At 39.4% G+C, this 27,040-nt stretch overlaps 1 protein-coding gene across 9 annotated transcripts in view; it reads left to right on the forward strand.

Moving 5' to 3' along the window:
• The window catches only part of EML1 (EMAP like 1), a 186,478-nt gene that overhangs the window by 122,795 nt on the left and 36,643 nt on the right, over positions 1 to 27,040 (forward strand). For 4 of the 9 annotated variants that reach the window (XM_089522520.1, XM_089522517.1, XM_089522522.1 and 1 more), the window contains exons 2-7: positions 2,473 to 2,655; positions 8,138 to 8,270; positions 13,146 to 13,193; positions 16,389 to 16,523; positions 17,607 to 17,635; positions 25,321 to 25,450. In XM_089522520.1, coding sequence (XP_089378646.1) covers positions 2,473 to 2,655; positions 8,138 to 8,270; positions 13,146 to 13,193; positions 16,389 to 16,523; positions 17,607 to 17,635; positions 25,321 to 25,450 — 658 coding nt within the window. Of the gene's footprint in view, positions 1 to 2,472; positions 2,656 to 4,262; positions 4,331 to 8,137; positions 8,271 to 13,145; positions 13,194 to 14,646; positions 14,768 to 16,388; positions 16,524 to 17,606; positions 17,636 to 25,320; positions 25,451 to 27,040 lie in introns of those variants that run through there. The other 5 variants (XM_089522518.1, XM_089522521.1, XM_089522524.1 and 2 more) reach the window with 4 other exon arrangements.

The following is a 27,040-nucleotide window of genomic DNA, read 5'->3' on the forward strand; positions in this document are numbered from 1 at the left end:
GCCAACATAGCTACAAAAACAAAAGCTCCATTATCATAGTTACTTTTACCACTGCTGCCCCCCACTACCTGATACAAGAGGCACTACTTCTTGTATCAGGTAGTGCCCCAACCAAAATGTTTTTGAGATGCTGTGAATTAGGCCACTGCAAAATGATGATAATAGCAGTACTCTCCTGGTCATAAGGTGTGGGGAAAAGGACATCTGGAGTCTGGAAATGATGACAGCAGCACTCTCCTGGTCACAAGATGTGGAGAAAAGAACAGCTGGAGAGACCCCTTGTGGTCCTGCCACAGCTGCTTGTCTCAACATACCTTGCAACCGGGAGAGCACTGCAGCTATCATTTCCCAGCACCCCAATCCGCAATGTCTTGGAAACCCTTTAGTTGGGGTACTACCTGTTTTCAGAGGTAAATCACTTCAGCTGAATCCCACTGCTTCCACCAGAATCAGAACCCTCTTCAACTTCCTTCATCTTCCTTACTAACACACCCACCCCAAAGAAAGGGTGCTCTAAAGGACTGAGAAATCCTTTGGACTAAAGTTTTACAGTGTACTAGGGCTTCAAGAAAGTGAAGGGTGGCCAATTTAATGGAAGCTGTAGATGCTGTCCTTGGAGTCCTCAGATGTTTTGGAGTACAATTTCAAACATTCTCGATTGTTGTACAGTTACTGGCATGGATGGAAGTTGTGGGACAAAATATCTGGAAGTCAAAAGCTTTTCATCTTTTGAAACTAAGGACCACCAGCTGACTCTGCAACACTGGCGCATCTTTCCCTATCTTTCCCTCCTTCTTTCCTGTTAACTTTAGACCTTTATATAAGCTTTTCCCAACCTCATGCCATCCAGATAAGGCCATGTTGGTTGAGAATGATGTAAATTGTTGTCCAGCAATTCTGGAGGGCACAGGTTTGGGAGAAATAACACAATCAATGTTACTTTTCTTTATTGATTGAATGTCATTTGCTGATTTATTGTGATCCCACGAATTTAATAGGATTTTCACAGGCAAGAAATGGTTACGTATAATCTAAATCTATATTAAAAAACAAAACAAAACACAAGTTCTGTCAATTGAAATAATGAGCTTGGTTTTCTGCAGTCCAGACCTAGATTTTAATATGTCTTTTCTTCTAATAGTCCAGCAAATTTAATCCTAAAATTTAGAATACAGTGGGCCTGCGTTATATGCAGCTTTGAGCTTACGCACAGGGGCGCAAGGGACGGCACATGCGCCGCCACATGCACAAGCCCAATAATAATAATAATAATAATAATAATAATAATAATATTTATTTGTATACCGCCCTGTGGCAAACCAATCTGGGTGGTTGACAACAGTAAAATATAAAATATAACAATTAAAAACACTTTATCCCTCCCCCCCTTAAGACAGTATTAAACAGTATAACATATTAAAAACACAATATCAAAGCATAAAAACAATAATTAAAAACTAAAAACCCTCATATCCCTCTGTTGATCCTCAACCATCACTAAGATGGGGCCACGGGAGGAATCAGGGAACCTGGGCCGGGATGGTTAATCTGGAAAGGCCTGCCAGAAGAGATCCGTCTTGACCGCTTTTTTAAAGCTGTCTAATGATGTTATCTGATGGATCTCATCCAGCAGGTCGTTCCAGAGTTTGGGGGCGATAGCAGAGAACGCCCTCTGGAAGGTCGCCGCAAGCCTAGATTTTAGAGGCTGCAGTAAGTTCCTCCCAGAGGACCGGAGAGCGCGGGGAGGATTGTACGGGAGGAGGCGGTCCCTGAGATAGCTTGGACCCAAGCCATTTAGGGCTTTAAAGGTGATAACCAACACCTTGTACTGGGCCCGGAAGCTGATAGGCAGCCAGTGGAGGGACCTCAAAACCGGAGTAATGTGGTCCCTCCTAGATGTTCCTGAGACAAGCCTGGCTGCCATGTTTTGAACCAGCTGTAATTTCCGAGTCAAGCACAGGGGTAGCCCCATGTAGAGTGCATTACAGAAGTCAAGGCGTGAGGTTACCAGCGCGTGCACAACTGTCTCAAGATCCCTTACTTCCAGAAAAGGGCGCAGCTGGCGTATCAGCCGAAGCTGATAACAGGCACTCCTGACCGTCGCATTTACCTGATTTGTCATCAGGAGCGGCGAGTCAAGGAGCACCCCCAGACTGCGAACACAGTCACTGGAGGAGAGTGTGACCCCATCCAGGACTGGAGGTTGCAACCCAATTCTTGGTTTCGGGGCCGCTACCATGAGCACCTCCGTCTTGTCTGGATTCAGTTTCAATCTGTTTTTCACTTGAATGGGACTTGAGCATGCATGGTATTTGGCTTACATGGGGGGGGGTCCGGAATGGATCTCCCGCGTAAGCCAAGGGCGCACTGTAGTACAGAAATTATGAAGTACAGTGGATAAATGAATTCTGTCATTGTTTCTTTATACCTTCCTGAATTTATAATGTACATTTCCAACTTTTTTTTAAATAGATGACAGCGCCTCTGCCGCAAGCAGCATGGAAGTGACGGATCGCATTGCTTCACTGGAACAACGTGTTCAGATGCAGGAAGATGACATCCAGCTGCTCAAGTCAGCTCTAGCAGATGTTGTTAGGCGCTTGAATATTACAGAGGAGCAACAGGCCATGCAGAACAAGAAAGGACCTACCAAAGGTATTAATTCCAAATACATACTCCCATGCAGTTTCACTTCTTGTTTTTTAACTTGGGCATGTGTTGCAATAATATTGATTTTTTAAAAGCAATTAAAGAAACTAAATACACATAATTACCTGACAGGAGGTTATGCTATACCATGATGAAACCTGGGTTTTGACTTGAACATCTTTTGTCTACTATGTGAAAGCCTTCATTTTCCTAAGGTACCAGACAATACCCTACTTGTTTCGCATTCCATCTTTTTTGCTAATGCCTAGAAGCTGAGAAGCTTGGCCTACTGATAAACTGTGAAGTATTTTGAGAGATACAAGGCCACATCCTGGCCAGTTACTTATTCAAGAAATCTTACTATACTACATTGTTTTTATACATATTTTCAGAATTCTTTCAGTTTGAAGAATGAGATGTTTTGTTGATTGTTGGATATCTGGATGTCCAGTGTTGACCCTACTTTGAGTAGATACATTAAAATGAATGAGATGTATTTAATTTATTCTGTTGACTTCAGTGGGTCTCCTTTTAGTAGGACTAACCGTAGATTTGAGATCGTTGCAGATACTTACTTATATTTGGTTAATATTTGAAGTTAAATGGCTTTTGAATGACTGACAGTAGAAAAAAATTGAAATGGTTTTTAAAATTTGAATGTTTAAATCTTTTTCTTTAGCTGTTTCAGAGTATGTAATAAATAAAGCTTTTTAATTTATAAAATAATTTTAAGTTGTAAAGCATACTAATAAGCCTGTCAGTGGAATATGTTTTGTGATGGTTCAGGGTTTTTTTACATTCTTATTCATCAAGCTTTAGGAAAGGTTACTTGTTCCTATACATTTTTTATCTTTCTGCATAATAATAATAATAATAATAATAATAATAGGATTGATTTATATGCCGCCCAATCACTGGGAATCCGGGCGGCTTACAACAGAGGGGATAATAGACGGTTCCCTGACCTCAAGCTTACAATCTAAAAAGACACTACACAAAAGGAGAAGGGAATGGGGGGGGGGGGGGGAAGGGATCAGGTCCATCCAGCCTTCTTCTCTCCCTCTGAGGCCTGGACCAAGGCAGGTGGACTGGAGGGAGGGCTCTTTTCCTTAATTGAGGCCAGGCCCGATAGCGCTGGGCATGTCCTTTCACTCCCTCCCAGGCCAGAAGATAACAGTTGGAAAGAGGGAGGGGAGGGCTTTTCCTCTTCAGGCCCGATGGCGTTGGGCCTGTCCTTTCACTCCTTCCCAGGCCAGAAGATGACAGTTTGAAAGAGGGAGGGGAGGGCTCTTCCTCTTCAGGCCCAATGGCATTGGGCCTGTCCTTTCACTCCTTCTGAGGCCAGAAGATGACAGTTGGAAGGAGGGAGGGGAGGGCTCTTCCTCTTCAGGCCCGATGGCGTTGGGCCTGTCCTTTCACTCCTTCCCAGGCCAGAAGATGACAGTTGGAAGGAGGGAGGGGAGGGCTCTTCCTCTTCAGGCCCGATGGCATAGAGCCTGTCCTTTCACTCCTTCCCAGGCCAGAAGATGACAGTTGGAAGGAGGGAGGAGAGGAAGACAACTTTTATTTTTGTAATTTCTTGAAAGGAATTCATCCAACTAATTGCTATTTCAGTTTTCGAAGTGTAGACAAATTGCCTTCTATCCATTTACGAATAGATACAAGTTCCCTTTAAGCAAAGGTACTTAGGTTTGTTATTATTTGCTGTCAAATTGGCTTCAGCTTACTGACATATTGTCAAGAGACCCTGTTATTTGTAGCCCTACTCACATTTGCAAACTCTGGGCTGCAGTTTTCTTGATTGAGTCTATCCACCTGTAATGGTGTCATCTTCTGTTGGCTTGGATACAGTGCTAGAGAATTATGAAGATTACCGTTAGCTGTTTTCATCATTATGTGACTTATGGTGGCCCAATGTATCTTGAGCGAAACATAATGTTTGGTAGCCTGAAAGGGGCAGGTGGTTCTGGTTACTTCATTTGGGTGTACCAAAATTCAATTGAGGATGAAAAGTGCACAGTTCCTTCTCTGAAAGTGTGGCTTGAGATACACACATTTTAATACAAGTTTTGCAGAAACAGTGTTTTTAATTAAGAAAGGTCTGCTCATGGAAGTATAGGATGGGGGTCAGCTCAGAGTTTTATACCGTAGTGTAATGCAAAGGTATATAATTTTATTTCCTTTTTCAGGCTGCTCATGCAGCTCACTTTCAGACTGTCAAGAAAAGAAAAAACAAAATTGAATTTCAACTTTTTATATTCACATGTTTCTTATTTAATTTATGTGTCTACACCTCAGACAAACTGATGTAATAATATTTCATAATTTAACTTCCCAACTACATTTATTCTCATCACTCATTTATTGAGCATTTCATTTTGCAAGATTTTGGACATGTTATTATTTTTTGATATACTTTGGTAGAAGAAGCATTCATGTTACAGTTTTGTAGTAATTTTGTCCTGGCTAAATCATATCTTGGCAGGACTAACAATATAATATGAATTTTATGCTCTAACCAGTTCTTAATTTCCATGAAACGTTTGCAAGAATTTACAGTAAAGTTAGAGATTATTCTTGTAGGGGATTAGAATTGATGTTATTGCTCCATTACTGTCTGATAGAGTGGGAATGTAGGTCAGAGGTGTGTGGGTTGCAAAAACAATACTTTAGCATAGGGCGAGTGATCATGGCCCCAATCTGATGTTTTTCCAGGTCAAAAGAAAGCAGCAAAATACCACTTACAGTACTTTTAGGCCGGAAAAAATGTGCCCTTACCACTGTGGTGGCACTTTTCGGTGCTCCTTTTGGCATGCAGCGTGTGAATGCCGCACCAAAGGAGCACCGTAACACCACCTGGCATGTGGCCAAGCGGGTGGTGTGACACCGGCTTGGGGGTTGCATTGGGGCATGTGTCATCCAAACGCCATGCCCCCATGCCATCCCCAAGCCGGCGCTTACTGCCAGTCTGTACAGCCTGGATGTCTCACCTCCACTTTAGATGATGCAGACCTTTTAAATTTCAGCCTGCTTTCTTCTGCAGTCATTTAACATGGACTTGACTATACTTACATTTTGATGTACAGTATTTTCATTTTTTTAATGAAACTAAGGTAGTTCCCTTTTGGAAATGTTATAGACCACCTAGACAATACAAAAAGACATCCACATCTTATATACAGTAAAGAGGGGCAGTGGCATTTTAATAAAGGGATTTCTTTTGCTTCTAACAAATGCTGTATTCAGCTCATGCATGTTTCTGTTGTCAGAGCAACCAGAGAGCTGGGCATGTGTAGGAAGGGCATGGGGGGGGGGGGGTCTATTAAACTTCTGCTGGATTTCTGGTTGCCTTTGTTAAATCTTGAATTTATTGGTGGTTTATTTATTTGCTGTTACTGAATTAGAAGAACCACCTCATATTGAAATGTTTATCTTTGGGAACTTTGTTTCCCCCCACCAAAATAATATATATATTATCAAATTATTGCTGTAAATATGGTTTATGTTTATTTATGCTAGAGTATCTCTGTGTATTTCTCTTGATTCAGTGCTTTCCAGGGTCTGGATGCCCATATGGAGGCCCCTGTGGGCTGGAGATATGTTTCCCATGATTCTCTTCAGTATTTAAAACAGCTCTATACATTGAGGGGGCATGTTCTTGCTAAGTCAGTGCTCTGTGGGTGTAAAAATACCAACCCCCGTGGTGGCGAACCTATGGCATGCGTGTCTTCTTTGGCATGCGAAGCCATTTCTGAGGGCACGAGGAGAGACAGGAGGGCAAGGAGAAGAGTAGGAACAGGCACAAGCTTTTTCTTCATCCCACCCTCCCGTGCCTTTAACTATCTCTGGGGAGGCTGCTGAAGGCCCGGGAGGGTGGAGGGAATAGTAGAAACTGGTGTGCACTTTTTCCTCTTCTTCCCCCTGTCCTTCTGGGCCTTCAGCTGTCTCCTGGGTAGTCCTACCCCTGGAAGTCCTCCCCCCAGAAGTCCCAGCCCCCAGCACCGGGTAACATCCGGAGCGAGAACACCTTTGAGTTTGGGCACTTAGTCTCTAAAAGGTTTGCCATCACTGACCTACTCCCTTACCATATTTATTAGGGCTCAAGTATACATGTCCTCAGTAGGTGGTTTCCCTACTGTTGTCAGTGGGTTAAATACTGTACAGAGTTTCCCTTCCTTAGCAGTGGTGGAGTACCTGTTTTAATGGAGCATCTGTGCTTCATGATTACAATGGTATCATCATAGTCCATTTTCTGTTGTTGTTCTTTATTGTTCTGGGAATCTTATGTGAAGAGTGAGGATATATTGGGGTGTGTGTATGCATGCATGTGTTTTACTTTATGTGTTGAAGAAAAATCTGTAAAAAAACCATTCTACCTTAAATCCCCAACACACTGCAGAAGTAATCTGCTTTGAGACTGCTTTAACTGCCCTGGCTCAGTGCTAGGGAGTCCTAGGAATTGTAGTTTGTTGTGGCACAAGAGCTCTGACCAAGAAGGGTAAATGTCTCACAAAACTACAGTTCCCATAATTGCCTAGCATTGAGCCATGGCAGTTAAAGCAGTCTCAAACTGGATGATTTCTGCAGTGTGTTTTGGACCATAGTTTCTGGATCAGTTGAAAGCCAGAATTACTGTCTTATGAAACAATGTTGAGTAGTATTAAACGTCATTTCAATTTCAGTTAACAAACATGATTCAATGTTGGTTGATATTTTCATTAAGGGATGTGAATCAGTAGGGCAGTTCAACTGTGAGCCAAATTAAACCATTCACCAACTTGCTACTCCTCAGTTTCCCAGCAAATAATAATAATAATAATAATAATAATAATAATAATAATAGTAATAATAATAATAATAATTTGTTTATTTATATACCACTATTCCAAAGATCATAGCGGTGAACAGCAAGTAAACTAATTAGCAAGTAAGCTAATTTGCCCCCAACAGTCTGGGTACTCATTTTAGCAACCTCGGAAGGATGCAAGCCTGAGTCAAGCTTGGGCCCTTTTGCTGGTCTTGAACTCGCAACCTTGTGGTTCCTAGTGAATGGCTGCAGTACAGGCATTTAACCACTGCGCCACCAGGGCTCCTGGAAAGAATATTTTAGTGAATACTTCCACATGTGGCATGAGGTGGCCTCGCTTGGAAATCCATCTGCAGCACAGTGCATAAAGAGAGAGCAGCTGTTGCCTTCTACACTGGTCTCCAATGAAGAAGCATTCCACAATGGTGTTATTTGTGCACAAAGCATACAGAATTTCATCTCAAGTTTTGCCTTTCACTACTGCTGAAGAAACCATTTCTGAAGTTATAGACTTGTGTCAGTGATCACAGAATGGAGTAATCCTTTGTTTATCATGATATAGTAAATATAGTGGAGAGACAAATGTAAAGCTGTAAAACTGCAAACCCTGTTTAGTTGTTGTGATCAGTCATTATCCGTGTTTTTGTAATTTTCAGTCCCTCTTTTATCTTTGTTTTACAGCAAGACCCCTAGTACAAACACTGCCTTTAAAGACTACTGTTAATAATGGAACTGTTTTACCAAAGAAACCCAGTGGCTCTCTACCTTCACCATCAGGAACGAGGAAAGAAATTGTATCACCAGCAGCAAAAAGGTATTAAATACCTATCTCTCTAGTCTCTGCTTTCAGCTTGTAAAATTGCTCCTCTGAGTATTTTTTGCTCTCTGAATATTACTTTTAAGATAAATTTCTAGATAATTAAGCCACATTACAATTGGAAATACTGTAGATATATCTTTAACTTTATTCATGCTAGATTAATTAGTTAGGATTAATGTTGTTGCAGGGAATTTTAAAGGAGTGTGAAATTAAGGCTGTTATTTTCTTGCCTCTGTAATTTGAGTTTAGAAGCAGGAAATGTCTACTTAGGGATTTTGTAATCTATTATGAAAATAAGTGTCATTGTTTTCTTACCAAATTAACAGAAAGAAAAAAATATGCTTGAAGGGTGTTACAGTACAGCTATATTGCCCTTTCATTTGCTTCACTTTGCTAAATTGTAGACAAATATGATTTCTTGGATTCAATCGCTATACTCTAGTTGGGGCTAAAAATCAGATTTAGGCTCTTGTTCTTGTTTTGTCGTCTGTTGTTTTTTAAAATAGCTGGTTCTATATTTGTTTTTTGTTGGTCTAGCCTTTGCCCAGTGTCTTCTTCTGGGGTTCTTTTACAATGAGTCATGCTTTTTAGCGGCAATTGACTATAACATTCCTTGACCTCCTTTGCCAAATCACTTTGTATTGTGATTCTTTTCTCCATCTAAGAATAAGAGTAAAGTATTCTTAGAAATGACTTACCAAATGTGGGCAGCTGATCTTATAAGTGAAACGTGGGCAACTGCCGAGGGGTTGAAAGCTGCATGGACAATCTCAGAGGGTTGTACTGCCCCCTGTATCTCACCTACCCTTGAAATTTTTATTTTTAAAAAGTTGGTCCCCCATAATTTGTTGGTCATGTTCTTGGGGGCCATAAGTGAACTGAAAGTGGTATTTGTATACCCTAATCCTTACTTTCCAGAATTTAAAAAGTAAAGGTAGCCCCTTGATGTGAATGTCTAGTTGTAACTGACTGTAGGGGGCAGTGTTGATCTCCGTCATAGATACAAAATCATTGTTTTGGGGAAAATGCTTGCAATAAGTGTGCACCTTAGCAAGGGTATATCCAAAAATCCATACAGTAGGGAAAATGGGCAAAAAATTCATACTTTCTTATGATGATTTTTCACAGTCTTTACCAACACAATAATATCCTTGGTTGTAATAATATTTTTGTTTCCTGCTTGTTACGTGACAGGAAAAAGGAGTTAGAATTGTGGGGTGAAATGTTTCTTTGAAAGCAGGAGGAGTTTTACTACTGGGCCCACTCAGACCATCTTTTCATCAGTCTTAATAGAGAAATGATGGTTGCAGTAGCTGTCATATTTGTCTGAGTTCTAGGTCGGACTCTTTTGCAGTTCATCATGGCCTATATGCACCAATCTTGTGCTGATGGGACATACTGAAAAAACAGCTGAGCACTGGCTCTCAGAACATGTTTAATTAATCTGTGTACCTATCACAGGTACATACATAATTTGGGCCTTCAAAAACAGTCTGCATTTTAGGAATGAGGCACTCTGTAACACAGGGGGATTTTTGTTACTATTAGTTTAATACATTTCTTCATTCTTTCTTATTACATTTCAAAAAAGAGATTCCCCCCCTCTATATTAATGAAGTTGTGTGTTAGCCACATCTTCCTGTTTTCAGGAAGACTAAGAAATCATGAGGTTACATGTTAGGTAGTACCGTACATATTGAAATATGGTACTTTTTTTCAAAATGTTTCTTTGTGTGTAACTTCCAATGGTAATAATAAAAGAAAATTAATAATGCTCATCTGGACAAATACTACAGAGCAAGGTGGAAATCAAACACCCAGCAAGCTGCTTGTATTCTCATGGCCATTTGCATGGGCCCATTGGCCCCTATTTGCGCCCCCCCCCCCCTTTTATCATGGATCAGAATTGCTGCTCCTGAAAAGAACAGTGATTATCCTCTAGAGCTTAAGGAGGCTCTAAACCTCCAGAAGTGAACCTCTGCTCACTTCCATTTAAAAGGGAAAAAAAAGGTGAAGAATTTACATTTTTGAGGAGAGCAGACTGTAGTGGCAGCTAAATTGGCACCTGGATCTGCTAAAAGTTGCCATCCCACTATGGCTCTTTATAAACAGAGTTCTTATATATTGCGCTGTATGTTTCTCTTTTCCAGCTTATCTCCAGAGTAATTTATGAGCAATCAGTATACCATATAAATTAGAAGTATCATTTACTCCTAAACATCTGAAAATCTATTTAAGTGTTAAGTAACTTCACATGTTACAGATTGAACCATGGGATGGGGAACCTAGAACTAATTGTAGATCCTTGATGCTTGCACACACAGTGAAATAAATGCAGGTATACACATTGTACAGTTTATGACATAGCACGCCTAAATCTATGGTACCAGGATGAAGCTGACCCAACTGCAGTAGATTCTTTGGAGTACTGAAAAAATTATATTGTGTTCAGTCTCTGATTTGGGATGGGGCCATATCTCAGTAGTCCCAAGAGAAAGGCCCTAAATAGGACCCCAAGTTCAGACCCTGACAGGTAGGACTGTGAATAATTTCTGTTTGAAATCTAAGAGAAGCAGAATGAGTTTTAAGAGAAATTATATTGCACTAAATGCATATAGTGCAAACAAAACTGAACTAGGAAGAACAGTGCTCTGGCTCAGCACAGGTTGCTGTCAAAGTTGTTATCATAAACCAGCACATGTGACTTCTGAATCATTGACTTTAACAGAAGAGTAAGAAGACATACATGCCTCCAGATTTTAATGGCACTTAGTGCAGTTCTTAATTCAGTGGCTCTAGGGAAATGTGGTTCATCAGAGTTTGAAGTAGCACATTCCGCCAGAATTTAATGGCATTTTTATAGGTTTTAATTCAACGGCTCTAGGCAAATATTGTTAATATGAATTTGAACTACAGATGCTTTCCTTAGGCGCCTGGAATGTTATCTGGTGGGAAACAAATTAGGTTTAAAAGAAATGCCACCAAGTAGTTCCCAGATTTTGTGTGGAGGAACTTTAAAGTATTCAGTTCTTATTTAAAGATATATTGATTACCAATGGTCCCCACATCAAATGAGATGAAATATAAAATGAGGCAACTGTTTATTATAGTGTCAGCCTCATGGGGAAGAGTGAATCAAAACCCTGAAGCTCACACATACACGTTTTCCAGTAATGTGGAATCAAATTGTGAAGAAGAAGCTCTTACTCTGGTCTGAGGGGATTGGTGGGGGACAGGGACAAATCTGGATGATTATGCTTTCCCTGAGCTTCTGCCAGTGTATGGAGGGAATAAAATAAGGATGATGTTGCTGTCTTCAGCATTTTCACTTTCAGGTGATCTGTAATTTGAGCCTTCCGCTCCCATAACCATCTGTGTATGGTCCAAATCCTCCTCCCTCCCTCTCTGTTGAATGTGCACATGCGCACACACATACTGTACACATGCCCGTGTACTCCCTTCCTTCTCCCAGTTGTAGGAGACAATATTGGCCAGGCTGGATTGTCCCCTACCAATCGGGGATGGAGGGAGTACATGGGCATTTGTAAGTGTGTGTGTGCGCCTGATAAAGGGAAAGTCTAAGGAAAATGTGGAGCCTTAGTTTGAAATTGACAAGTGGATTGAGCTAAAAAAAAAAATCTGCCTGGAATTTTATTTACTCATAGTTCAGAATAAATATGAAATAGATAATCGTGTTAATAATAATAATAATAATAATAATAATAATAATAATAATAATAATTTGTTTTATTTATATACCGCTATTCCAAAGATCATAGCGATGAACAGCAAGTAAGCTAATTTGCCCCCAACAGTCTGGGTACTCATTTTAGCGACCTCGGAAGGATGCAAGCCTGAGTCGAGCTTGGGCCCTTTTGCTGGTCTTGAACTCGCAACCTTGTGGTTTTGAGTGAATGGCTGCAGTACAGGCATTTAACCACTGCGCCACCAGGGCTCCTGTTAAGGAGAACCCTAAAGTCTAAATAATTCTCCATGTATGTCTAAAAGAAAAAGAGTTCATTGACATCTGAGAGCGAGTCTTACCAATCAAATAATTGATAATAATACTGAATTGCCATCCATTTTGCTTAGATCAATTTTCCCAATGTGTTTAATAATGCAGATTGCACAAGTGGAAGGAGTTGCAATATAGTCCTAGGAAACAGTACTGTCACCTTTCCCTTGGTTTGAACTGTGCAGATTATCCAAAAGTAGGACAAAATTTCCTGTCTTAAGAAATGTTCTTTGTGTGCTGTTGAGATTTTTTAAAAATACTTTTGCTTTTTTATAAAGTGGACCTATTTTCATCTCACTGTTTTCAGGGACCTCTATTTTGTTATTAGCTATAATGATGGGAGAGTATTGGCTTCATTTCTTGCCTGACATAATGTAAGATATTTGGAATGTCTGGTACTGCAAATAATTATACACTATCATTCATTATATGTGTGTCTCTTTGTGTGTATAACTTATACTCTCTACATCATGTTTTTTTCTTTGCTACTCTAGTATTGATACCGTTTGTCCTCTGTTCACTACAGCTGTTTGTTTTCATTGTTGTTGTTTTTTTAATTCAAAACAAAATCCTGAGATATCTACATACTTTGCTTAAAATTATGTGTGAAAGTGCTTTGCAAACTGTTTGTGGAGCCCTCAGCAAGTAGTTAGCTTGACTTGTTACAATACTTGATCAAGGAACTGTTAAATAACGTTCCTTAATCCTGCTTCACATAATATGCTGACTGCATGTAATGTATATGTCTTGTATTGTAACTTTTTTATCAATGTTCTTTGTCTTTACGTTCTTATTTTATTGCATTCACTTTTATTCTGCTTTGTTTATGCACTTCTCATTCATGGATTAAGCAGGTCTGTGAGTCTTCTCAATGCATGCAAACTGAAAAAAACTGCTTTAAGGTGAGGGATTCTTACTAGTATTGTACTCTATTCATGTCTGTCTCTTGTAGTTAATGATGAAATTAGCATTGTGCTCTATTAATAGTATGTAATCCTAACCAACACTTTAACATTTACTTTAGGAATTAAAGTACTTTTTACTTTTAGGAAGTATTAACATTATTTTCACTATATCTATACTGACCTTTCTTGCTTCTTATTAAAGATGCCTCGATAATCCAAATACCTTTGTTTATGAATGTTGTAATCTGTATTCTTGAAATTGAATCTTGCTTGTTGTGTGGTTTTCAGACTTACTAGAAAATTTTGGCTGGTTTTTCTCAAGGTCCAAGTTGCAAAGCATAACTAAGAGAAAATGTATGGTCTTACCAGAGTCACCAGCTGTCTCTGAATTAACTCAGAAGATCCAAACTTGATAATGTTATCTGTCTACCTCAGGTCTTCTCTGGTCACATGCCTATTTCAAGAATACTGTATATACAGCCGTCACTCCATTTTTGTAGGAGTTAGGGGTGAAGGACTCCTGCGAATGTGGAAAAATTGGAAATAGCCCCCCACCTCAGTTACAGGGTGGCAGGGAGGGGGTAGAAGCTGAGCATGTGTGCCCTGCCACCCTGCAACTGAATAAGCTGGGCCAATTACAGGGTGGCAAGGAGCCGTTGAAGAGAAGCGCCTGTGCACTTCTCTCTCCCTTCCTGAATGCCTCAGAGAGCTTGCCTGAGCTCTCTGAGGCATCATAAGGAAGCTGGGGACTCACATGTGCTGCTTTCGCTCCTCCTCTGATACCTCAGAGAGCTCAAGCAAGCTCTCTGAGGAGGGTGGGAGAGAAGCATGCATGTGAGTCCCCTGCCTTGCTTCTGATACCTGAGAGAGCTTGCCTGAGCTCTCTGAGGCACTGGAAGGAAGCCGGGGGACATGCGCATACTGCTCTTGTCCCTTCTCTGATGCCCCAGATTGCTCAGGCAAGCTCTCTGAGGCATCGGAGAAAGGGAGAGAGAAGTCCATGTGTGCAACTCCCCCACCTCCCTTCCAGTGCTTCAGGGAGCTTTCCTGATTAATAAGGAGCTCACCCCTGAAGCCTCATCCCCAGCATGACTGTCCCTTCGGAGACAGCTGGGCTGGAGAGGAGAAGGAAGCCTTGTGCATTGCCTGGATGTCTCCCAAGGGGACAGCCAAGCTGCAGAGGGTGAAGAAGGGCAGGTGCCTGCCCCTTAAAATTCCTCCCCAGTCCAGCCACCTGCCGAGGGGACAGTTGGGCTGCGGAAGGGAAGAAAGGGTGCTGAAACTCTATCTTTTACCTTTGACTTATCCATGGGTCGTATCAAAATCCCTAATTTTGGCCCCCAAACCTGCCCTCAACTTATACATAAGGTCGATTTATAGTCAAGTATATATTGTGCCTTACTATTCAAGCAGTATTAGAAATTATTTTTAAAATTCCTCTGCTTTTCAGACTAGTTTCCTGAGGGCAAGGGTTGCAGCTAAAAAACAAACCATATACCACCACCCCCCAACCCAATCAGACCAAAGAAAAAAGCAATCCAGATGAGAGCAATACAAAGCATTGGTACACTGTAATTAACCATATGATTATATTTAGTAACCCTACTTTGGATCATAATGCATTTAACCAAATTTAGTGTAAAGTATTAAAACTAGCTATACTCTTGTCTATACTCTTATAAGATGAGCCACTTCTTATTTTGTCATCGTACGGGCATTGAGATCCACAGCCTATATCCAGGTTTAACAGCCTGAAAATATTTGTGCTAGCCACCAAGAATATGGTAAAGGTGTCTTTGAACACATGCAAGGTGCTTTTCACTTTCAACCCAGCATGTAGCACCTTCCCATAGAATTCTGGATAAGAGCTAATGTGCTGGTATCATTGTCCCATAAATCTCAAAGGTCTCTTTCAGACAAATTTGAACATTTCCCCACACTTATTTGGTAAGCCCCCAAAAACATCTGTTTTCAAACCCAGGATTAAAAAGGCTAGAAGACAGTCTGTCCCTCTTTTTCAATGAAATCCATCACACATTTTTCTTATTTTCCTGCAGTAGCTCCCTTTCATGAACTTCTTCTTTCCATGAACCAGTATTTTTAAAATTATTTTTAATTGACCCCTGGAGGACAATACATGAGAAATTCAAGGGAGCTTTGAAATTGTCTGTTCACGCTGCCCAATTTATAAAACACACCCACCAAGTTCTTAAAAAAATCTGCCTATGGCTGGAATATAGTGGGGCAGGAACTTGGAAAGTGAATGATATTTGGAAGGAATATATTCCTAGAGGGAAAATGAAAGTTGGTGGCTGTGATTCCAAAGATTATTTAACAGCTGGTGGTGAAGTGTTCCAGGAGAAGGGTATTGCTGGAGATGAGATGGAAAAACACTGCACTGTGGGAAGCAGCTGTGCACATGAGCAGTGAGCAAGACTGGAAAGAAAGTGGCATTAATATGGCAGTGCTCCTGCTTCTCCCCACCCCTGCTTCCTCAGCCTACCAAACAAATTGATAGCATTCCTAGAAAGCTGCTGGAGAGAAGAAAGTCTTGCAGATGCCATTCAGAATGAGAAAGCTTTGTACCAAGAATATACAGAGCTTTTCGGTAGCCTCATTTAGCTGCTCATAATATAGTTTTTCTTCCTGAGCATCCTTGCTTGTCAAAGGATCAAAGAGATTCTATCCCATCTGCTATTGATGAGTGGGTTTGTTGAAGAATAGCAATTTGGACTAAGGGTGTTGTGAAAGATTAAATGGAGAAATTCTAAATGTGGGTGCCTCTATTTAGTTATTTGTAAGTAGGTTCTAATTAAGCAGGGTCTGTTTGTATCAAATCACAAGTACCCACTCTGCTGCTTCCACTACTCCTTCATTCCCTCCTGTATTCACCACAGTAATCAAGCAACTTAACCAGTGGCAATGGAAAAGATGGGAAGGAGTGCTCCCTAGTGCAGCTTTCCTTATTAAAACAGCAAAGTCTGGTTTTACAAATCCTAGAATCTTGAATTGAAAAATAAAGTATTTGCATTAGTATAAACACACATTTCTGCATGCTTCCCTCTCTTTCCAAAAAATGAATTAGTAATTCCAGCTCAAGATAGATTACTGTTTTTACCTTTGAAGAACCGGATGTGTTCACTCAAAATCATGCATGATATACATACATGGATATCTTTACTCTTCTGTTAGCACTGTCAAAAGAACCAACTCAGCTGAACGTGTGTCTCCTGGAGGTCGAAGAGAAAGCTATGGAGATTCCAAAGGCAGCCGCAATCGAGCTGGATCTACAAGCAGTTCATCGAGTGGTAAAAAGAACAGTGAAAGGTAATGGGAACACCTGTTGTTACAACCACTTTGCTTTCAAAGCTACCTACATTTGTTCAATTGTTGTTCTTATTAAAATAATGTTGAATTCCATGTACATAGAACTTTACAAAGAGCAGGTCTCAGCCCCCCCCCCCCCAATCCCCAGAGAGAATACAAAAGGTGAGAAATGAGAGATGGGGAGGCTAACTGTGCATGCAAATGAATGCAGTCACAGATAAGGATGGTGCAATAATTCAGAGTGGAGATGCTCAAAGAAGCCAGCCCACTTATCCCAGGCATAGTACAGTATCAATTCCTGATCTTCTTGCCCATTACCAGAGACAAAAAGTCTTACCTTAGGAAAGGTGATGGAAGTTGAGAGAAGGTCCAGTGAACCTAGCAGAAAAGTCTGCTCTGCTGATGGGAAATGATGCTCTTAATCATCTTGTAGTCAAGTGAATTGTCTTTCAGAATTCTTGCATCACCCCTTGCTTTAAACATTCAACATTTTGGGGCACTCCCACTCTTAGTTACAGACACCTAGACAAAAAGCAGTTGTTTTTACATTCATTGGGGAGTAAGTTCCATTCAACCTCAGTGGGAAACATATATAAGGAATGGAAAATGGTGAGTTTTGACAGGGACTAGGTAGAAGAAAGAGACATGGTACCACATACTAGTCTGAAAGCTATCACAACAAAGGGGGCTAATGTGAAAGAAGAGGAAAGGTTACATCAGGGGAGGCTATGTAGCATATTAATGATGAGGACACAGAACTTGTACTCAATACAGAAGAGGATTGAAAACTTGCATTGAGGCTGCGAAGAAGACCAGTAATTTTTGATAGAAGAGAAGTGACTGTGATGTGATGCAGAAAAACTAGAGAAGCCTGTGGTACCAAGACTGGGAAACATAAGAGCCTGACAGCACTAGAAGAGACAAATTTCTACCGTTTTATATGAGAATAAGTGTCATGATTTGACAGCATGGTGAATAAGAAAAGCAAACTAGATGTGGTGGGTAATCAACGAAAGGAGGGCTTGGGAGGAAAGTTAATCTGATCAATGTTTTTAAAAAGATCTTTCTTAATTATTTTCACAGCAAGCCTAAGGAACCAATGTTCAGTGCAGGTAATTGTTTTGCTTTCTCTATTCTTGCAAAAAATGTTTTGGGAATATTCTGACTTTTTTTCTGATCAATTGGAATATCCTGACCTTTTTCTGAGCATAGCTGACTAGTGATTCCTATACTATGAATTAGTCTACTTTACAGCAGTTAACACATGACAAGACACCATTTAAATAAATCATAATAGTAAGCTTACTAAGCTATGCTTTTATTTATATTTTTTTAACCTCCTTTTAGTAAAAGGAATGTACAGAGCCATAAATCTGTTCCAGGAATTTTGGATAGATTTAGACATTCACTTGTCATGTCTGAAAAATGAAGAAGTGATTTGTTGGTACCTGCTGTAATTCCATTTGTTACTAGGAGAAAACTACCACAGTTCATTGTCTCTGAGCTGTTTGGAAGAATGGTGAAAAAGCAGTACCATATATACTCATGCATAGGTTGACTTGACTTATACGTCAAGTAAGTTGAGGGCAGGTTTTGGGGCCAAAATTATGGATTTTGATATGATCCATGGATAAGGTGAGGATAAAACTTAAGGGCATGTAAGAAAAGATGTAAAAGACAAAGCAAGGGAAAATAATTGCAAAGAACTTAAGGAATTATGGCAGCCGTAATGGTTTGATGGACAAGAAAGGAACTATAGTAAATGGTGGCTTTGTGATGTATTGGGGAGGTGACTAGGCACATACAGGGCTAAGAAAACACAGACATGTCAAAAAGGATGTAAAGGCAATAGTTAAGATACAGTATTAACTCTTCTCAAACAAGGAACCATCCCCTTCTCTGAGTAGAGTGGCAAAAGAGAGATTATTCTGTCCCAGGAAAACCTAAAAGAAGCACCAACCCCCTCTATTCTGTTGATGCTTTTTTGAGGGAAGCAGCAAATAGCCACTGCAGTCATTATTTTTCTGTCCAGGCATTCAAAAGGCAAGAAGTGGTGCCACAACAGAGAGAGTAGAGGATATTGGTGCTTGGTAAGTTCTCCTGGGACAGACTAAGCTCTTAGCTTTTGCCACTCTAGTAGGAGAAGAGGCAATCCTTTTTGATTAGAGTTAAGGTACATTACTTACATTGGCTTGTGGATAAGTTGACCCAGGTTTTTTGTGTTGGTTTTTTTACTAAAATGTCTAGACTGAGGGGAAAAAAGGGAATAAGGCAACAATAACAACAAAAAGAACCAGTTTAAGAATATACAGTACAAAGTTTTGCTAAACAGGTTCTTTTTGTTGTTATTGTTGCCTTACTCCCTTTTCTTCCTCAGCTATACAAGAGATTTATATTCTAAGTCATCAATTATGTTTCTCCTTCATCCACCATTGTTAGTTCTTAGTTTCTTCATGTGAAACTCTGCATGGATCTACACAATTCTTTTCTAATTTGGCACATTCAGTTTTAAAATTGGTATACCTAGGCCATTGATCAATACTGGTAAAGGCACCAGCTTGATGATTTGGTCCACAGTATAATATGGTCCAGAACTATGATTTTGCAGGTCCATGCTAAAACACCTTTAGCTGCTTGCAGTAATGGTTATCATGCCTTAAACGATAATGAAGTGTCCAGGAAAGTTTATAAGGAAGAGAACAAGAAACATTGGTATGTAGTACCCTTAGCCCTTAGCAATTGAACAATCTGTGAAAGGACTACAGCTCAATGTGAAGCACACATTTTGCATACAAAAAGTTGACATCCCCAGATAGGGGAAGATCCCTGCCTAAAAACCAGGAGAACTGCTGGCCATCACTGTAGACAGTTCTAAGATGGACGAATTAATGGTCTGATTCATAGAAAGATGCTTCCTATATTTAATTGTGAAATTAGCCTTTCAGTGTTAAGCATGAATAAGACAAGAGATGAAAACCTATATAGAGTGCTAGTTGTGTCCTGCTAATCACTATGTTAGACCAAAAGTAATTTTAAAACATGTGAATTATTCTACTAAATGAATCATCCTTCTAAATTGGGGATGGGAAAGTTGTGGCTTTCTGGATCTTGGTTATAGCAGTGAGGGCTAGTGGGTGCTACATCCCAACAACGTCAGGAGAGCTACAAGCTGTCCCTCCCTAGTGGATAGTGTGGTTTTGTTTTCTCTTGTGTATGAACCAGTGATTTTCTCAATAATTTTATATGAGAATAAATTAATGTTATGTTCTTTTTTTAAAAAAAATCATAATTTCTGTCCACTTTATTTGTAGATATATTTAACTCAAGCCCATGTCAGCTTGTTGGGAGGACATTTCCAGGGGAGAACTGGTAGGCAGGAGAGGGTGCTTATTCTGCCTGCTGATTCTTGCTTATAAAAGGTTTCTCCAGCAAAATTTAATCCCCCTCCTAATTGACTACAAAACTGGAAGTTGACCTTGCTTGGGATGAGATTAGGGAATCCTCTGGAGGAAGAAGTGCCTTCTTCTCAATCTTCTGATCATCTCCTGTGAGTGCTGCCTGCTCCAAATTTCTGATTATTTTGGTAGCTTGAGGTTAGGAATATGCATATATCCAAGTAACATCTCAGTTTGTCCCTTTTTATAAACTTTCCTGGACATGTTAAATATAAATTGTTTAGTTCACACGAGCCTAATCTTGAATTTTAGATTTAAGGTAGAGAAATCACTCTTTCAAATCAATTAGAGATTTATTTATTTTTTAAAAGAATAATAAAATATTTCTTGGTTTCTGTTTCAAAACCACTTTATTTTTACTTTCTACTGTAACATTAGGATTCATTATGGATATCTGCTTACACAACATTTTTTTTGCTCTCTTCATCCCTGCCTCCTCCTCCTCCCCCAATACTGCACATGTGCTCTTAAGATTCCCACAAAGCTTTTGAGTAGTGGGCTGCAGAGACAGGGAATCTGTTCTACCAACTGTGTCTGTTCTGCTGACAGATGTCTTTGGACACAACCGACTGTTAAGTAGTAACCCATCAACATCAACATCATTGATCATTATTATATTCATTTGTATACCACCTTTTCGCCAAACTGCAGCTCAGGGTGGCTTACAGCAATTAAAAGGAGTACAAACCCCCACAGGTATATAAAAACATACAAAATAATACATTGAAATGTAACTAATCTATGTATAGAATTAACACCATTTAGAATATACTTTAAAAGACAAGAACAAAAACAATAGAATAGCATCTTACTAAAAGCACTTGCATTCAGTTAATAGACCCATACTGACAAAGCTCCTGTGGAGAGAAATCTTTCTTTTCCCTTTGCAGTGTGATACCCATGCCTGCATAGTGCCCCAGCAGTACCCATCACATTGGCCCTCAAATTAATGCAGACATTTTTAGCTTTCATCCCTGCAGTGGAAGTGGTTGTTATGAGATGGTATAGACATAACACCAAATCACGATTCTATTATTATTCAAAGTATTTCCACCAGCACTTCATCCTAAACATAGGACAGTTTGCAAGAGACATACAATACAATTTGTTATGTAATATGGGACAGTATATAAAATAGAAAACCAATATAATAAAAAGAATACAGAAGCATAAAAACATCAGATAAACACACCAGCATGGCATCTGAAGCAATATTGTGTTTTGCAAGTGGCCTTATTTTGCAAACATGTTGTTGGAAAACTCTTTGGGACAATTAATATCTGAATTGTTGTTATTTGCTGTCAAGTCAACTTTGACTTATGGTGACTCTATGAATGAGAAACCTCCAAAATCCCCACTCATCAACTGGCCTCCTCAGATCTTGAAAAATCATACATCTGAACTGGAAAGGCCCATCATTTTTCTGCTCTCCCAAATCACAACTTGGGATAGCATTCTAGAGTTTCCTATGGAAGGTGGGAGAAGAGGGATACTCTGGTAACTGCCCAAATTGTAGTTTGGAGACTAAATTAGAGTTACCATAGACTGTTACATGATAATCAGTCTAGGATCATCCTGTTCATGCACTGGCCATGTAAGTACATATCTGGGAAAGTTTCATAGTGTTTGTGTGAGCAAACAATGGCATTACCTGAATGGTACATAAAAGAATACAGCTGGAGTATCCTTAGCACAGGGATTTAGGTAAGCCTGACTGTTCTTGAATGCATCTTTATCTAGCACTTCTATCTCTGTCTCTGTAACCACAAGGGAAGCGTCGTGTGACACATTGCAAAGGTAGGTAGGCCTTGCTTCTGAAACCTCATAGCTCTCTAAGCAAGCCTATTTACAGAGCCAGAGGAGTTTGTCTCTACAGAGGCAACATGTTCCTTGAACAATATTAAGCGAGTATCTTCTTCTAACCAAAGTTCTTGCAGGCTATCTACAGGGTTCTAAACCTGTAGAATTTAATGCTAATTAATTTTTCCTTATTTATTTATTTATTTATTTATTTATTTAGGTAGAGCTGGTCAAATTAATGATCATAAAAAGATAGAAATGTTAAGAGAGCTATATGGCAACACATGAATGTCTCATTGTGTGCTAATAGTTGCTTGGCAATTTGGCTGAGAAGCCCTGTGATAGCAGCTGCTCTATAGTTTGTTCAGAATGTGTGTCTAAAGTGTGTGTTTAAAGAAGCATTTTGAATATGTGTCTAAAGAAGCATTTTGTTCTAGAATGGTATTACAGTGCTTGTTCACTACCTAATTGTCTCTGGTAGATCATAGACTTAACCTGAGTTGACAAGAAGCAAATTGCAATGGCTAACAGATAATTCAGTGCTTTTAATGCATTATGTTATTGTCTATTTAGGATTAGTGAATGTACAGTGTGGGAGTGCTTGTTAATAACTAACATATAACTATGTTGTAATCTATGCACACTTCATTCCTTTTATAGCTTCTCAAGAGCAAATAAATTTGTGTTGTATTTATTCCTAATTTTTATTCCTAATTTCACATTCATCTACTGCATCTTAGTTTTATATTTTTGAACTTTAAACTGAATTTTTATTTGCTTGTAGTTCTGTTATTGGGGAACAATTTGTTAAACAAGTCACGTGTAACTTTAATGCTGCTGCCTCTTCTGGAAGTAACTTGCAGACTTTATTTTAAAGTTTTATGCCATTCTGCAAACTGTTGGTTCTATCTCCCCAGTGCTGTTAGCAAGCTGTTACAGCCATATTATAAGAATACTGCACTCATGTTCCCTAAGATTGCTTTAATAATTATCCTCTCATCCTTGTATTCTGTGGCTTCACCTCCTTAAACTGATATCCCTTATTTGACTCTATTATACTAAAACACTTGCCATCTGTTACTCTTTCTTTGTCTTTGATATATGTATAACATTTCTGTCTTGCTATTCAGAATGATTAGTGCATGCCACTGTTCAGATCAATCTGCCAGAATAGTGTTTAAAAAAGGAGAAGCCAAAACACACATATAACAGAAGCCATTCACTAGCTTGGTTCCACTTACCTGATGTGAAAGAGTGGCCTGCATGGTAATTCTGGCTAGATATTTAATAGAAAAAGATTAATATGCAGCATTAGCATGTAATTCCCACCAAAGTTGCAAATTATATATTCTCCAGAACAGAATGTACATAGTTTGACATTTTGGTCCATTTTGGGATGAAGGTGGGCAATGTATAGCCCTCGAGATGTTGTTGAATTGCAAAAACCAGCAGCTCTAACCTCCATAACCAGTGATGAGAGATGAAGGGAATTGCAGTCTTCTCTTACGGAGGGCCACACATTGCCCATCTAAGTGTTTATACCAGAGTCATGCCTTGAGCAATACAGGTATAATGTAATAAATTGTGGTGAGCTGTGGGTACAGCAATTGCTGACCCCACCCAATGCTTTGCTTGAAGGTAATTTTTAAGATATGCACAGAAATCTAGCATTATTTTGAAAAGCAGTTGTCTGGATGCAGTTAGTGCATATGTGTTTAACCCTAATGGATATAGGACACATTCCTGAAGAATAATAGGTAATAGGGATAAATCTTGAAGTCCATTCCTCAAGTCACATAGCCCCTCTTAAGGGGTAACACTACTAATGATTTAGACACTGGAAACAATTTATACAGATTCTTTACCTTCTCCTCCTAGTCCCTGTCCACACACATCTTTGTTGTATGTATGTTGGCTTTGCAGTTTCATCTGCAGACATACCCTATATGCTGAACACTAATTAGACTTACTTCTTAATCGGGCTCTCTAGTGTTTTCAAATGGTGGGTTTAAATCCAAGGTAGGAAATGTGACCAGTAACCATAGTTAGCACAGGTGTTCTGTGCAGTAGATGCAACGTTCAGCTATAGTTAAAGCTTACACCAAGGGAAGGGTGAGGAAACTTGTTCTTAGGAGAACAACACAAATTCACAGCCTGCTCCCTATCTCCTGACTTCGATTAAGAAACTAGCAGTAAAATGTCCATGCAGAATCTTAACATTTAAAAATCCCATCAGCATTAAAATGTAAAATTTTAAATATGGCAAAACTGCATTGTTGTTCAAAAAAAAACAAGGAACAATAATCATTGCAACAACTATTAAGTTGTTGCTTGCTGGTAGGTTTGTTGGATGATACTGTTGTTCAGTGAATTCTGATTAAAGCTGCACTGATGATGACTATACATCCTGTAACATCATTCATTAAAATAAAGCCTTGTTTTAATTATTGCTTTTAAAACAATGGCTTTTATTTAATGGTGCTTGGAAAACCTTAATTATACTTTCTTACTGATTTTCTTAATGTTATTACTTCTGCCCTTCCGTTTTCTCTGTACCCACGATTATTTCATCCAGTAACTCTACTGATGTCATTGACTCCAAAACTGCCTGATTCGGAGGAAAACAAGGCTGGATCCCTTGATCTGCTGATGAAGCAGAAGGAGGCAGGAAGTTCTGAATCTCGAAAAGCTTCGTCAGCTGTTCAGAAGATACCTCCTTTGGCACTGCCATTTCCCAAAAGTCCTAGTCAGACTATAATGCCATTTCCTAGATCACCTAGTTTCTTAAGCCCCATGAAGTCCCCAAGTCAGTACTTTCAGATCTGCTATTAAATTTATGTTCACCTATCTTGCATATTTTACTTATAACAATACCAGATAGAGTGTTTCTGGTGTTACACATGTTAACTTAAATCATGTCAGCAGAATTCTGAGCTGTAATTCTTTTGTATGTTTCTTTTCCTTTCTCTGTGTTATCATTTGTTGCTATTTCTGTTTTAAAATCTAGCTATTCTACTTTCTTTTGCATGTACATCAATACAATTCTTTTACTAACATCCTGTTGTTATGTTTCCAGTGTGTCTCTAATAATATACATAAAGTCTAAAGTTTATCTTTACGCTAAGATGCAGTCAATGTTGACAGTTTCAGATGCTAATACCCAGATATGTAAATAACCAATCTAAATAAATAAAAGAATTTTAAGTGGCATTTCTGTGTTAATTGTAATCTTTGGGGTTTTTTCCTCAGTTGGGTAGAACTGTACTTCCATCCAGAAAGTTATACTTTCTCTTTCCAGTATGTGGAATTCATTATTTATCACTTAATTATGGTGTTACGGGGCTTTTCTACAGAAAACTGAAACAGAAGGAGATACTATTTGTATGTAATGGATTATATCAGGCTTTTATTCGTGGGGGGAAAGGCCCGTTTCCCCCAAATGATGTCATTAAGCAAAATACTACTGGATTGGGATGGAAGAATAATGGAATATATGACTGGTGCTATGTTTGTAAATCTTTATATTTCTGCCATTTTTATAGAGGAAGGATATGTTAAAATGTTTCTACGCGGACGTCCTGTTACCATGTATATGCCCAAAGATCAAGTGGAATCTTACAGTTTGGAAGCAAAAGCAGAACTACCAGCCAAGAGGCTTAAATTGGAATGGGTGTATCCTTTTAAAATATTTTTCTAGTTAAACAAGAGACTGCTTATTTCTTGTGGTTTAAAAATATAATTGGAAGGTTGTTTAGCAAAACATGTATTTTGAGTGTTGAGAACTAGTGCAATTTCACCAATAAAACAATCAAATAAGTATTAATGACATGGAACTTCTGCTCCACATCTTTCTGTTATTACGTAGATCCAGGAAGGTTTCTATTGAATGTAGCCTGAAGGTTTGTGTTTAATTTAATCAGACAATTAAATTAGGCACACTGGAGAAAAGTAGGGCGTTATGGTTACTAATTATAGTGTACTTAAACAAGTTTGCTTTTCTACTGACATATCAAAGGATATTTATAGCAAATCTGCATAATTTTTAGGAGACATACCATTATTACAAAAAATATGATGACTTTTATTGCATCCATTTAGATCATTTTTTAATAAATGCAGCTAATACTTTTGACATACTCAGACTAGAACGACAAATAATGTTGGTTCCCTTAATTTTATTTGCTCCTAGAGATTTTTTTTCTAATGAGCACAAGTCACTGTTGGCCAGTCTTTTTGGCACAACTCGTATCCGAAATATAGAATTGTAGAGTTGGAAGAGATCACAAGGGCCATCCAGTCCAACCCCCTGCCATGCAGGAAACCTCAATCAAAGCATCCCCAACAGATGGGCATCCAGCTTCTGCTTAAAGACCTCCAGGGAAGGAGACTCCACCACACTCTGAGGAAGTGTGTTCCACTGTTTAACAGCCCTTACTGTCAGGAAGTTTCTCCTAATGTTGAGGTGGATACTATGTTAACTGTGTTAAAGGCGGGTTACAAACCGCCAAAAAATACGTATGGAATACGTATTAGGGTTAGGAAGGGGCGGTGCTTCCGCACCCCCCTAACCCTAGTACGTATTCCATACGTACAACATGGCGGCACCCCTTCCACATGGGGGCCGCCATGTTTACGTATCAGACGCTGTGCGTCCGCACGTGTCGCGGCATCTATGACGTCGCGAGTCCGCCCCTGGCGCCTCACGACGTCATAGAGGCGCCGCTTAAAGAAGCTCCATTTTGGAGCTTCTTTTTTGGTCCGTGCGGGAGCCGCGCGGTGTGGCTACTGCGGCTCCCGCACGGAGCAAACAGCAGCGGCGGCAGACTGCCTCAAAGCGGCGGTTTATAACCCGCCAAAGATGAGAGTTACAGATGAACAACATCCAGAGAGTCATATAATTCCTATTCCAACTGCAAGGGCACGAGACTTCTAGGTATTTACAGAGTACAGGTTGAGTATCTCTTATTGAGAATTCTGAAATCTGAAATAGTCCGAAATGAAAAATTGTCCACAAGTGACACCCTTGGTTTCTGACAATTCAGAAAGTACCCAAACTTTGTTTCATGCACCAAATTATTAACACTATTAAGTATAAAATTACCTTCAGTATCTATGTATAAGGCATAAAGAAAACAAAAATGATTTTCATATTTTAGACTTGAGTCCCATCTTTAAGATAGTTCATTATGTATAAACAAATATTCAAAATCCAAAACACTCCAAAACACTCCTGGTCGCAGACATTTGGGATAAGGGAGTCTC

The sequence above is a fragment of the Sceloporus occidentalis genome, unplaced genomic scaffold (genome assembly GCF_023333645.1).
Source record: "Sceloporus occidentalis isolate IW3139 unplaced genomic scaffold, rSceOcc1.0.p SCAF_4, whole genome shotgun sequence".
Taxonomy (NCBI): domain Eukaryota; kingdom Metazoa; phylum Chordata; class Lepidosauria; order Squamata; family Phrynosomatidae; genus Sceloporus; species Sceloporus occidentalis.